The sequence below is a fragment of the Magnolia sinica genome, chromosome 10 (assembly GCF_029962835.1).
Source record: "Magnolia sinica isolate HGM2019 chromosome 10, MsV1, whole genome shotgun sequence".
Taxonomy (NCBI): domain Eukaryota; kingdom Viridiplantae; phylum Streptophyta; class Magnoliopsida; order Magnoliales; family Magnoliaceae; genus Magnolia; species Magnolia sinica.
This window is the reverse complement of record NC_080582.1, coordinates 20,381,262-20,393,773: the sequence shown is the minus strand read 5'-3', so window position 1 is coordinate 20,393,773 and position 12,512 is coordinate 20,381,262. Positions and strand designations below refer to the sequence as shown.

Here is a 12,512-nt window from a genome sequence, read left to right as displayed (position 1 = left end):
AACCCAGAAAGATATATACTTGGGGCCAAAAAAAAAATTCCAAGTATCAATTAGTCATGCATGGGTAAGTGAGGACAGAGAAGACACCCCGATTCCGGTCAAACGCGCCTCGCATCGCCGAAGTCATTCTTCTATGTCAAATTGTTCGTTCAGCAGATGCCGGCCAACTCCGTGTTGACTGAACCGCCGGCGATTACCGACCGACTTTGGACTGTTTAGAGGCATGCGATTGGAACCCCATGGCGTCGGTGGATGTGGGCGCTGACTGTCTTTTGCGTCACGGGTTGTAGCAGGGGGACTGTCCTAGTGAAAGGTGGTGGTCAAATACACGTGCTGAATCGTATCGTCATTTAACCACACCTCAGGTTGCTTTGTATGAAACGTGGGTGGCAATCCCATAAAGCGCGCTATCTTGCAAATTAGAGACGGAAATGGCAATGTGTCAAGATGCTCCGCTTTGACTATATGAATCAATTGACCTAGAATGAGGGATGGAAAATACACAGGGATTTCTTGATGAGCATCATATAAGATGTTGAGCACATATGGAGAGAGATCACTTCCCGTCACTTCACAGGGATATACATTCGTGCTGAAGATACTATGAAGGATCTTGAATGTAGTCTCAAGGTATTTGACATGAGGAACATTCCCCTCATTTCTAGGAATAGTTGCACCTTTGCATAACGCGTGCGTTACCTCTCCCATACTCCAAGAGCATTCAAGTTCCGCTTTGTTACGGGTATAAGCGTAACCTCCACTCCTAAAAGACGTCTGATTAAAACTGGGGTGATGAGCTTAGTTTGATTCATAAACTCGAGGCTGATACACGGTGGATCTTCACGGATGGTGTGGCAAGCATTAAAAAAGTGATGAATCAAATCATACCGATATTGACCACCAAGATTGATGATGTTGTACCATCCGTTTGCCTCCAACATAAGGTCCACCCCATATGGCTCAATAAATGTGCTAAGAATCACACGATCGGCCACAGTAACTTCTCCCAATCTGGACGTTTGGGAGGAGAATTACATGCCATCTGTTTGCTTTTTCTAGATTTTTTGTTTTTGGATGATTCAACATGAAGTAGTCCCTTACCTTTATCCTTCCCCATTCTTCTTTAGATGGATGTAGGTTTTCCTCAAGAGGGGTGTCGCCAAGTCAGACGATTGGAAGAAGCTGGAAACCAGAGAGAAAACAGATTTTCGATGGGAAATAGATTTTGAAATTTCTCCCGCTCGCCATTCTTTTTATACCAGGTATCTTCGATGACATCAAATCTGTTTCAATGTCATCAAATACAGAGTCATAATGGCATCGAAGTCAGCCACGATGACCGTTGAAAAGCACTTTCTAGGTATATGACGTTTCATATTCCAAAGAGTCTTTGATGACATCGAGTGGGTTCGATGACATCGTCGGATGTGTGTCTAAACATTTCATTTCCCACGGCGACGATTCAAGTTCTAGACGGCTTTGATGACATCGAGATGGTTCGATGTCATCAAATATGTCAAATTTTTGAAAGATTTTGAATTTTAATCATTTATTTGACATATAGAATGGGCAATAGTTAGTACTAGAAATATGCCTATTTTGCATATGTACATTCAACCAAAGCAAAACAACTTTTATGTTCTCCTTTTTCAAAAAGAGAGGACCTTAGTCCCCAGATGTAACAATCTAGCTCATTTTGCCTGTGCATTCTATCAAATTGCACATATTCCAATAGATTTTTGGAGATCACCAAATCTATTTGCATCAAGAGGCTTTGTTAGGATATCGGCAAGTTGTCTTTCTGCAGACACATAATCCAACACAATGATTTTATCTTCAACAAGCTCTCGGATAAAGTGGTGTCAGATGTCAATATGCTTGGTCCTTGAATGTTGAACTGGATTTTTGGAAATATTGATGGCACTCGTGTTATCACAGAAGAGAGTCGTTGTGGACTGTTCAATCCCGTAATCCAGCAACATTTGTTTCATCCAGAGAAGTTGTGCGCAACAACTACCTGCTGCGATGTATTTGGCCTCGACAGTGAACAAAGATATCGAGTTTTGTTTCTTGCTTTGCCAAGATACCAGACAATTTCCAATATAGAAACAGCCACCACTAGTTGATTTGCGATCATCTATATTTCCAGCCCAATCGGCATCAGAGTGCCCAGCAATGACGGTAGATGTTTCAAATGGGTACCACAAACCGAAGGTGGTTGTTCCGGCCACGTACTTAATGATCCTTTTAACTGCTGATAGGTGTGATTCCTTTCAATCAACCTGATATCGTGCACATGCACTGACACTAAAGGCCATATCTAGATTGCTAGCTGTGAGATACAGTAAACTCCCTATCATGCTACGGTACAAATGTTGATCCACACTCTTGCCATTTGCATCTTTAGAGAGTTTGAGTGTGGTACTCATGGGAGTATGATATGTACGTCCAGATTCAAGTCCGAATCTTTTCACTAAATCTTTTGCATACTTGGATTGACATATAAATATCCCATTGTGGATTTACTTCACTTGTAGTCCCAGAAAGAAATTTAACTCACCAACCATGCTCATTTCAAATTCAGATTTCATGAGTTCGGCAAAGCTATGAGCAGTATCTTCACATGTAGATCCAAAGACTATATCATCAACATAAATCTGAGCAATAAGCAATGAATTCTCAGTCTTTTATATGAATAGTGTTTTATCAACACTACCCCTACAGAATTTATAGTCCAAAAGAAATTGCGTCAAACGTTCATACCATGCACGAGGTGCTTGTTTAAGGCCACAAAGAGCTTTGCTCAACCGATGGACATGCTAAGGATACTTGGGGTTTGAAAATCCCTTAGGTTGTTTTACATATACTTCTTCCTCAAGTACTTCGTTGAGAAATGCACTTTTGACTTCCATTTGAAACAATTTAAACTTCAAAGCACACGCAATGGACAAGAGGATCCTGATAGATTCTAGGCGAGCTACAGGGGCAAATGTTTCATCAAAGTCAATGCCCTCTATCTGTTAATATCCTTGTGCTACTAGTCTTGCCTTATTTCTAATCACATTGCCAGACTCATCGGATTTGTTTTTGAAGATCCATTTGGTTCCAATGATATTTGTATCAAGTGGTCTAGGAACCAGTTGCCACACCTCATTTCTCCTAAACTGTTGAAGCTCTTCTTGCATAGCATTGATCCAATATTCATCTTGAAGAGCTTCCACAATATTTTTGGGCTCAATCTTTGAGGTGAAGCAGAAATGGCTATAAATGCTTTCTATCTGACATCGAGTCCTTACACCATCATTAGGATCTCCAATGATTTGATTGAGGGGATGATCCTTAATGATGGGTATGTTAGTCGACGGTTGAGGTTCATTAGAGGAGGGGATTTTGTTATCTGATTTCCCTAGAACGCATGAATCCACATCGTCCTCCAAGTCATTCAAAGGACTTTCTTCTTCATGAGGTTGGTCATCAACAACCACATTAACAGATTCTTGAATGGTGAGAGTCCTTAGATTATACACTCTATAAGCATGACTATTCAGGGCATGCCCAAGAAGCCGTTGTCACTTTTAGATTCAAATTTCCCTAGTTGTTCTCTGTCTTTGAGGATATAACATTTACTACCAAAGACACGGAAGTATTTCATACTAGGTTGTTTTCCATACCATAATTCATATGGAGTCTTGTTCAAACCTGCTCTCAGATATACTGTATTTATTATATAGCAGGCAGTATTGACTACTTTGGCCCAGAAGCTTTTGGGCATATCCTTTCCATTTAGTATAATTGAGCCCATTTCTTGCAACACATGATTCTTTCTTTCAACAACTCCATTTTGCTGTGGAGGCTGAGAATTCATGTTGAATCCCATTCTCATTACAGTATCTTTGAAACCGATCATTTTCAAACTCACCACCATGATCACTCCTGATACGATTTATGCAGTATCCTTTCTCATTTTGGGGTCGCTTTTCCATGATTACAAATTCATCAAAGGCATCATATTTTTCTCGAAGGAAAGCGACCCAAGTAAATCAACAGTAGTCATCCCCTACCACAAAAAAGTATCTTTTTCTACCATGGCTTTCAACTTTGGTGGGTCCTACTAAGTCCATGTGTAGCAAGTCTAGTGGCTTAGATGTTGCTATGGTGGTTGTCTTTTTGTGTCGAACTTTTATCTATTTGCCCTTAAGACAATCACCACACACAATCTTTTCTTCCTTCCTGATCTTGGGAAGTCCTCTCACCAAATTCTTTGAACTTAGCTTGGCTAAGTTTCGATAGTGGACATGTCTCAGCCTTTGGTGCCATAGTTTGGACTCATTCTTCATACCATATGACATTTGGTGGATAATACATTTTCCCTACTACTCTCAATTATGTAGCAGTTATCACTTGTGCATAAACCCTTCATGATAGGTTTTCCTGTATGGTCTGAGATCCTACACACATCTTTTGAAAAAGTGACCAGGTGTTCTATCACAGATTTGTGAAATACTAAGGAGATTATGTTTTAAACCTTCTACACATAGAACATTTTTTTATTTTGGGGAGTCCTGGGCCAACTATTGTTCCTTGCCCAATTATTTTGGCGGAGCTCCCATCTCCAAATGTGACTGACCCACCCTCAAATTCTGAATAATCGCAAAAGTGAGTTTGGTCACCGGTCATGTGTCTGGAGCACCCACTGTCAAGATACCACTTCGAACTATTGCCTACCTTAAGAGCAGTATGAATTACTAGGCAATTGTCTTAACTGTTTTTACTTTTGATAATACCAAGTAGTTTAAGAGTTTCAATGTACAGCTGATTTTGGATATTTGAAGTGTTATCTTTTACTCCCTCTAGTCCCATACTATTGACCATTGTTTCTTAACTTCAGTCAAGATCGCTCTATAGGTGGTTATACCCTTAAGAGAGACCTTCTTTGATACCAATTGAAATTGCGGCATAGACTGCTATAGTAGAAGTAAGAATAGGTCAAAGTGTCCTAGAGGGGAGTGAATAGGACTTTATAAAATTTTATGTCAATTGAAAATCCTATTATCCTAATCTTGATCTAATATGCAAAAATCAAGATGTACTCATTTCAAATCTAAAGGCTTCCAAGCCAAGTAGAGGATCGAAGCTCAAGACTACTCAATATAAAGTAAGATAAGCAATTAGTCTATGATGGATTCAAGTACGTGAAAGTGTGTGGGATGTGATTCTTATCAGTTCTAAATATTTCATGTTATCATGCTTCATGTGAACATTCAAAGTAAACACAATAAAAAGAATATACAAATAGCAATCCCAAACACAGTCGTTTATAGTGGTTCGACTATTTGTCTACTCCACTTTCGGCAGATGCACTCAAACCTTGAGTGTACTGGATTTCACTACCGGAGGTTTTAAATTAGGTTCACCTCTAACCTTTACAACAGACATAAGGTACTTAAACATGCCTACACAAGGCAAGCGATCCTACACAAGGACATGATAGTTTATGCCCTACACAAGAGCTAAGGTCTTACACTAAGCACCTAGGTTTTAGGCCAGGGATCCACATAAGGAACCTAGTTTAGACCACACAGGTCAAGGATCCACACAAGGAACCTGATTTAGGCCACACAGGTCAAGGACCTACACAAAAGACCTAAGTTTATGCCCTACACAAGAGCAACGGTCTTACACTACGCACCTAAGTTTATGCCCTACACAAGAGCAAGGGTCCTACACTAAGCACCCAAACATACTCTCCTGTCGAAGGCTTTAAATGAGGGCTTGAAAGGTTTGAGATATACCTATGACCCAATCCTACCCATGGAATGATCAACAGGGTCTCTAGACTCTAATGACTTACAGTTAAGTAGATGAGCCCCGTTCTGCACGTTTATGAAAATGTTCTCCCTTGATGACGAAGATTCTTTAGCTCCCTTGATCTGCAACACTGATGATGCTCCAATGTAAGGCAACGAGGTTGGGTCAAGGTTTTGTTAAAATCCACTCTAATGAATGTTAAAAGTTGAAGAGATGGACTGATTCCAAGGTCTTAAGCATTCAAGGGATCCCAGTTCAATGATTTGCCATTAAGGTGGTAGCTGGATGATCCTCGAATGTGGAAGTTCATTCACCAATCTACTCTATTGGATATCAATGATGAGGGTGGATTGAAGGATGAACTGTCATGAGAAAAAAGGTTTTAGGGTTGATGATAAGCAATTACTCTCTCATAGCTCTCTCTTTTTCTCAATACAGGAACCAAGAACAAGCTCTCCTTATAAAGGCAAAAAGCCCCAGTGGTAATAAATTAGTTATTGTCTGACTGAGTTCGATGTCATCGAACTTGATTCGATGTCATTGAACATATACTTTCAATGCCATTGAATATCAACTCGATGATACGAACTCAACTGAAAAACCATTGCTGGAACTTTTTGACAGGAAGTCAATGACATCGAGATTTGAACTCCGATGTCATCGAATTACAATTCGATTCCTCGGCATTCTATGTGACATTTCACAAGAGCTTGTTAGACAATTTTAAGGTTTTCTTTGATGTCATCGAACCTGATTCGATGTCATCAAATTTCAAAGTTCGATGTCATCGAATCCTAGTTCGATTCATCAATCTTTTCGAAAGCTATTCCTTGAAGGCTCGCTGGACACTTCTTTGTCCAATTTTGATGTCATCGACATTTGAATTTCGATGACTCAATTCCTCGAACATTTTAGTTTGATTTTCCTTTCAAGCTTGCTGGACTAGCCTTGTCCAATTTTGATGTCATCGAAGTTTGAATATTGATGGCATTGAGTCTAGTCTTGATTCCTTGATCATATCAGTTGACTTTCCTATAAAGCTTGCTAGACACAGACTTGTGAATATTTGATGTCATCGAAGTTTGAATCTCGATGACATCGAAGCTCGTTCGATTCCTTGAGCAATATCAGAATATTTTCCAAGAAGTTTTGCTGGACAATGCTCTAAGTTCTTCGATTTCATCGACTCGCCCTCAATGTCAAGGTATGTTCGATTCATCGAATATTCTGTCCAAATATTATGTGGTTGCTGGACATAAGAGGCTCATTTCGATGTCATCGAAGCCCGTTCAATGTCATTGAACATGAGTGTTCAATGTCATCGACTTAAGCTCAATGTCATCGAACTAAGCTGAAAACTTAGAGAATTTTCCATTTTGAAACAAATTTTCAGAGTTTTAACTCCTATGTTGTTCTAAGGCTTTTAAGGATTTATTTACCTAGGGGTTTTGGGACATGGGATGTGAGATTTAATTTACCTTTGACAATCTCAAAACACGCATCCGGTTGAGGCAATAGCTTGTATGATCTTCATATAGGGCTCACTTGACTCACCGCCTCAAACCTCACTCTAATTGACAAACCAGGGTACTTTCAAAACTCGCTGGTAAGCTCGACTTGGCCAGACTCGTCAAGTCGGCTTGCTGACTCAATTTACTCAACCTGACTTGGCATGATATGAATTGGGCCACTCACTGAGTGATTCCTTTTCAAAATAGAAAGGGAAAGTGAGAAGCATAAGATTCAAACCCCTGACCTTTCTTAGAGAGTTGAGTGATTCTACCAGCAAGGCATGCACTTCATGTTTGGTAGCTTGTGTTAATTTTTATATTTATTTCCTCTTAATTAAATATATACTACTAAAATGTTTTTTTTGTTAAAATTAATTTGATCATCAAATACTGAATTAAGTCGAGTCCTCAAGTTAACCTAACCCGCCTGGACATTGAGTCAGTTTTCGGGTTTCGAACTATGCTTGAAAGATAATTTTTGTTCAGAGCCCATACCCTCAGAATGCGAATGAAACTACAATTTGGCTAATTCCACTCTATGAAGAGAGTGCTTGGTTGCACCAAATTTCATGAAATATTATGAGATTTTGCCCCAAATTAGACTGATTAATCATGAAATTTCATGATATTTGGTGCAACCAAACACACACACAAAAAAAAAAATAATAATAAATAAAATAAAAAATCCTATTGCAATTTGATTTGCTAGTCAATATCTTAACTTCCTTGATTTGCCACAGCTTTCTATTAGCAGATTTTACTGACAGATGCTTCTTCACTGTGACAATGCAGGAGTGTTCTTGACATTGTTTATGAGGTCCATGCAAAGGGTGCAAATGCTTGATAAATTCGAGAAGATGATCTGATGATACATACTCCCATTGCAATACCTCTCTACTTACTTTCACCTATTTTCTTCTGATTATTTATGCAAGTGTTAATGCGGGGTGCTGTCGATAAATCCATGGGCTGGGTGAAAGCTTCTTTCCCTTCTTTGTGTAGCAAATATCAGCATTCTTCTTCTTTCACTCCATTGTAATATGTCTGTGTAAGCCATAAATAGCCCATGCAAGATGCTACAATATTCTTCCTCCTTCCGCTTCTCCCTTGCATGTGTAACATAACCCATCTTATTTTCTACATTTACAGATTGTAATTGTTATATGCTGCATGCATACAAGTGAGCATGCAGTCTTCTCATGATTATTTGATTCAGTAAGCATCAATACCAGCATAGAATCTTGAAAATGGAAAGGAAGAGAAATGGAGGTTTGCAGTCTTCTCATGGCACGTGTGTGTGTGTGTGTGTGTGTGTGTGTGTGTTATGGACCAGTGGTAGATTATTCCTTGCCAAATAAGCAAGTCCGAAGTCTCTTATGGCTGTTCATTTGCATTACACTGGCTCCATGCTTACAATCATCGAATGGCCCATCTAAAATAGTATATGTTGCACACAAATGGCTTTTATGTTGTTTTGCCTGATCCATGGGCCTGCAATAGGCCAATTGGTGGGACTCATGTGTTAAACACCAAAATATGATCTGTTGCATAGGTCTATTGGGCTTGGACCTTTTTTCGAATCCCAGGAGTAGCAAATTTGCCTCCTTAATATATTCTCCCATGGGGGCCGTTTATGGCGTGAGTTGTGATTGTTCCTCCACCCTTGCCATGTTCCCGTGCGGAGTTCCACCTCTCACATGTGGGAGAGTGTTAAAAGTCCCTTGATATACATTGATACGCCATCCTTTGACAACTCGAGCTTTTAGAGAAAGTGGTTGTTTGACAGGTTGCCTCTTTTCTCTCTTGTTCTAGCTTTTAAAATCTCCATTGCTCTTCTATCCAGCCATTTGCATCTGATCAATTGTTTTGGACGTATAAAAGTGCACCACAGCATCACCATCTATTTCTTTAACATAACCAGCTGGGTTTTGTTCTTTTGATCCCCATTAATGGGTTGAAGGTGAGTTAGCCTGATTTGGTTTGAAGAAGACCAACTGGTCAGTTGGATGAATTAATATCATTCCATTGCTACATGCTCAGCCTATATGATCTGGTTTTTGGTATTGCTGCTTGAACGATGATCAGGGTCCTCGGATCAACAGATCTGCTGCCATGATCTTCTATAGCACTATATTCTACAACACATTGTTATGTTTTCGTCTGCAGTCCAGCAGATCTGTTGACGCTGTGGCTAACCAACGATCCTATCGCTGCAGTCCATCAGGTGCTGATGATCTGGTGATGATGCTATCATCTCATCTGCGGTTCATCAGGTGCTAGGTATTTTGAAATCAACGGTCCTATTGTTGGGATGTTGAATCTTCCTGGCCCATCCTTTTTTTTTTTAATCAACACGTCCAGCACTTGTTGTCTGATTGAAACGTGGTCTCTTATGCATCTGTTGTTAGAATGTTGTCTTGCTGCTAGACCTACAACACGTTTTTGTGTGTGTTGATCCTTGCTACTGAAGATCTGCTAGAGTATTAGTCGTTACTATTGTTAAGATCTGCTGTGAAGAGTCATAGAGATCAGCATTCATATATAGATTTAACTCGCCCCGTGGAAGTTGAAAATTGAGACATATTTGCATGATAAGGTTAGTTGCAGTGCTCATAGTTTGTTGATTGATTAGTGTTTGGTGCTGGTCTTTGTGTGTCACAGTTGGTTTTTTTTTTTTTTGGTAATTTTTATATATTGGTGATTTCCTTCTAAATTGCTACATATGGAGTCGAAAGGCAAAACTAAATTTGATTACCAGCAAATTGCATCGGTTAAATTGCGTGGGATAGAAAACTATCTCCCATGGGCCCGCTCTGTTCAAGTTTTCCTCCAAGCAAAACAGAAAATCAAACATCTGACTGAGAGTGGACCCAGTACAAAGTCTATCATTTTTTCTGAGTGGAAACAGGCTGACTATCAAGTGATGAGTTCGCTCTTCCATGGTATAGATGAGCAAGTCTATCATAATGTAATAATGTAATGTATCGTGACAGTGCTAAGGATGTTTGGGATAGTCTCCAACAACTATACTCCCCGGAGAAAAATATCCAATGGCTCTATGATATTTTCAAGGAGTTTCAAAATATAAAGCAAGGTAATAATTTACACGAGCATTGCGCTCGATTAGGTGGCTTGGCTGATGAATGGATTTTACACCATCCTTTCACTCAAGACATCGCTCAGCAACAGTGTTAGTGCGAGAAAATTTTGGTTGCCTTATTTCTTGCTAGTGTATGATCATATTTAGACTTTGTCAAGGGTCAGATTTGGGGAAGTGAACGAGTACCTATATTATCCGATGTTTTTGCGAGGGTCCTGTGTGTTACTGCACCTACATCCTCTGCTGTTACATTGCCATCTACAGACAGTGCTGCCTTCATTATCAGATGTTTTTGCGAGAGTCCGTGTTACTGCACCTACATCCTCTGCTGTTACATCGCCATCCACAGATAGTGCTTCCTTCTATTTTGATATGGGCAGCACTACTAGAGGTGGCTGCCCACATTCACGAGGTTGTCGTAGAGGAGGTTGAGGTTGTGGACATACAACTGGGCAGCAATGTGTTCGTGTATATTGTAAAAAGACCAACCATACAGTGGATATGTGTTGGGAATTATTGAAGACTGGTGGTTCACAGGCATCTCGCCCAAATCATGCTGTTTCTCTCGACGATTCCTCTTTAGGATCATCTGTGACTCTTTCACTTGCAGATTTGGAGAAGTTTTTCAGGACTTCTAGCTATCTGTTACAGGCAACATTATCGGTGCCTCCACTTCTCTTGTCACATCAAGTAATGCTTTTGTTGCATTTGTTGGATCATCCCACCTGGTCATTAATTCCGGGACCACAGATCACATGACATGTACTATCTCTCTCGTTATCTCTCTCGTTTCCTCTTGATTGCCCTCATCCTTACAGCCCTGTATCATTGGCTGATGAATCTTTAACATCTGTCCTCAGCAAAGGAAATGCCTCCCTAAGCTTAACCTTCAATTTAAACCATGTCCTCTTTTCTTCCCAATTTTCCCATGAATCTTCATTCTGTGAGTAAAATTATGTCCTCTTTCTTCCCAAGTTTCCCATGAATCTTCTTTCTGTGAGTAAAATTATTGGATCTACAAATTGCTCCATCACAAGGCAAGGGTGACGATTGTGTGTGTGTGTGTGTGTGTGAAATACGCAGTCTATTACTTTGAACCAGGAAGTAGTGATGTCACTCTCCTCTCTGTCAGATCCCAGACACCCTTGCAGTGGCATGCTCGTCTAGGTCATCCGTCTCTAGATTCTTTACATAGGTTACTGCCTTCTTTATTTAGTGTTAAGTCTTTAAATTGTGAAGCTTGCCAATTGGCTAAACAAAACCGTTCAATTTATTTACCTCGTCTTAATAATTGTAGCAATTTTCCTTTTGATCTAGTACATTCTGATGTGTGAGGGCCTACTCAAGTTCCATGTTTGAATAAATTTCACTATTTTGTGACATTTATTGATAATTTCTCATGTATGACATGGGTTTATATGATGCATCATCGTTTTTGAATTATCTTTTAACTTTTTTACATAGAAGTACATGCTCAATTTTAAAAAGACATTAATTGCTTTAGGACAGATAATGCTGCCGAATATATGCCCTCGTTTACAGTATATTTGTCCTCATTTGACATTACCCATCAAAAATCTTACACCTACACACCCCAACAAAATGGGGTGGCCGAACGAAAAAATAAAATAAAAAATAGACACCTATTAGAGGTGGCATGCTCTCTTCTTACTTATATGAACGTCCCTAAACATTTTTGGAGTCATGTAGTGTTGACTGTGTGCCATCTTATTAATCACCAACCTTCATCCGTTCTTCATGGAGCTGCTTATTACTTCCCGGTGCCACTCCCTTTCCCTTGCACCCTCGAGTTTTTCGGTGCATTGCATTTGTCCATAAAGTGGGTGTTTTAATTGGTAAATTGGATAAACGGGCAATTAAATGTCTTTTTCCTCGCTACTCCCGTGCTCAAAAGGGGTATCGATGCATGGACCCTAATACTAATCAAGAATATGTAAGTGTTAATGTCACATTCTTCCTAGGCACTCCATATTTCTCCTTGTCAACTAAGAATGTGCCTACCGATCTAATGCTATTGCCTCATCCCATTCACATTGATTGGGCCGCTCCAACTCATGGGACTGAGAATAGAC

At 39.7% G+C, this 12,512-nt stretch overlaps 1 protein-coding gene across 2 annotated transcripts in view; it reads left to right on the top strand.

Annotated features, from left to right (window-relative positions):
* LOC131258139 (protein ACTIVITY OF BC1 COMPLEX KINASE 7, chloroplastic) overlaps positions 1–8,520 on the top strand; it is a 137,726-nt gene extending 129,206 nt beyond the window's left edge. For both annotated transcript variants that reach the window (XM_058259248.1, XM_058259249.1), the window contains one exon: positions 8,112–8,520. In XM_058259248.1, coding sequence (XP_058115231.1) covers positions 8,112–8,185 — 74 coding nt within the window. In that variant the 3' untranslated portion in view covers positions 8,186–8,520. The remainder of the gene's footprint in view (positions 1–8,111) is intronic.
* The last annotated feature ends 3,992 nt before the right edge of the window (positions 8,521–12,512 follow it).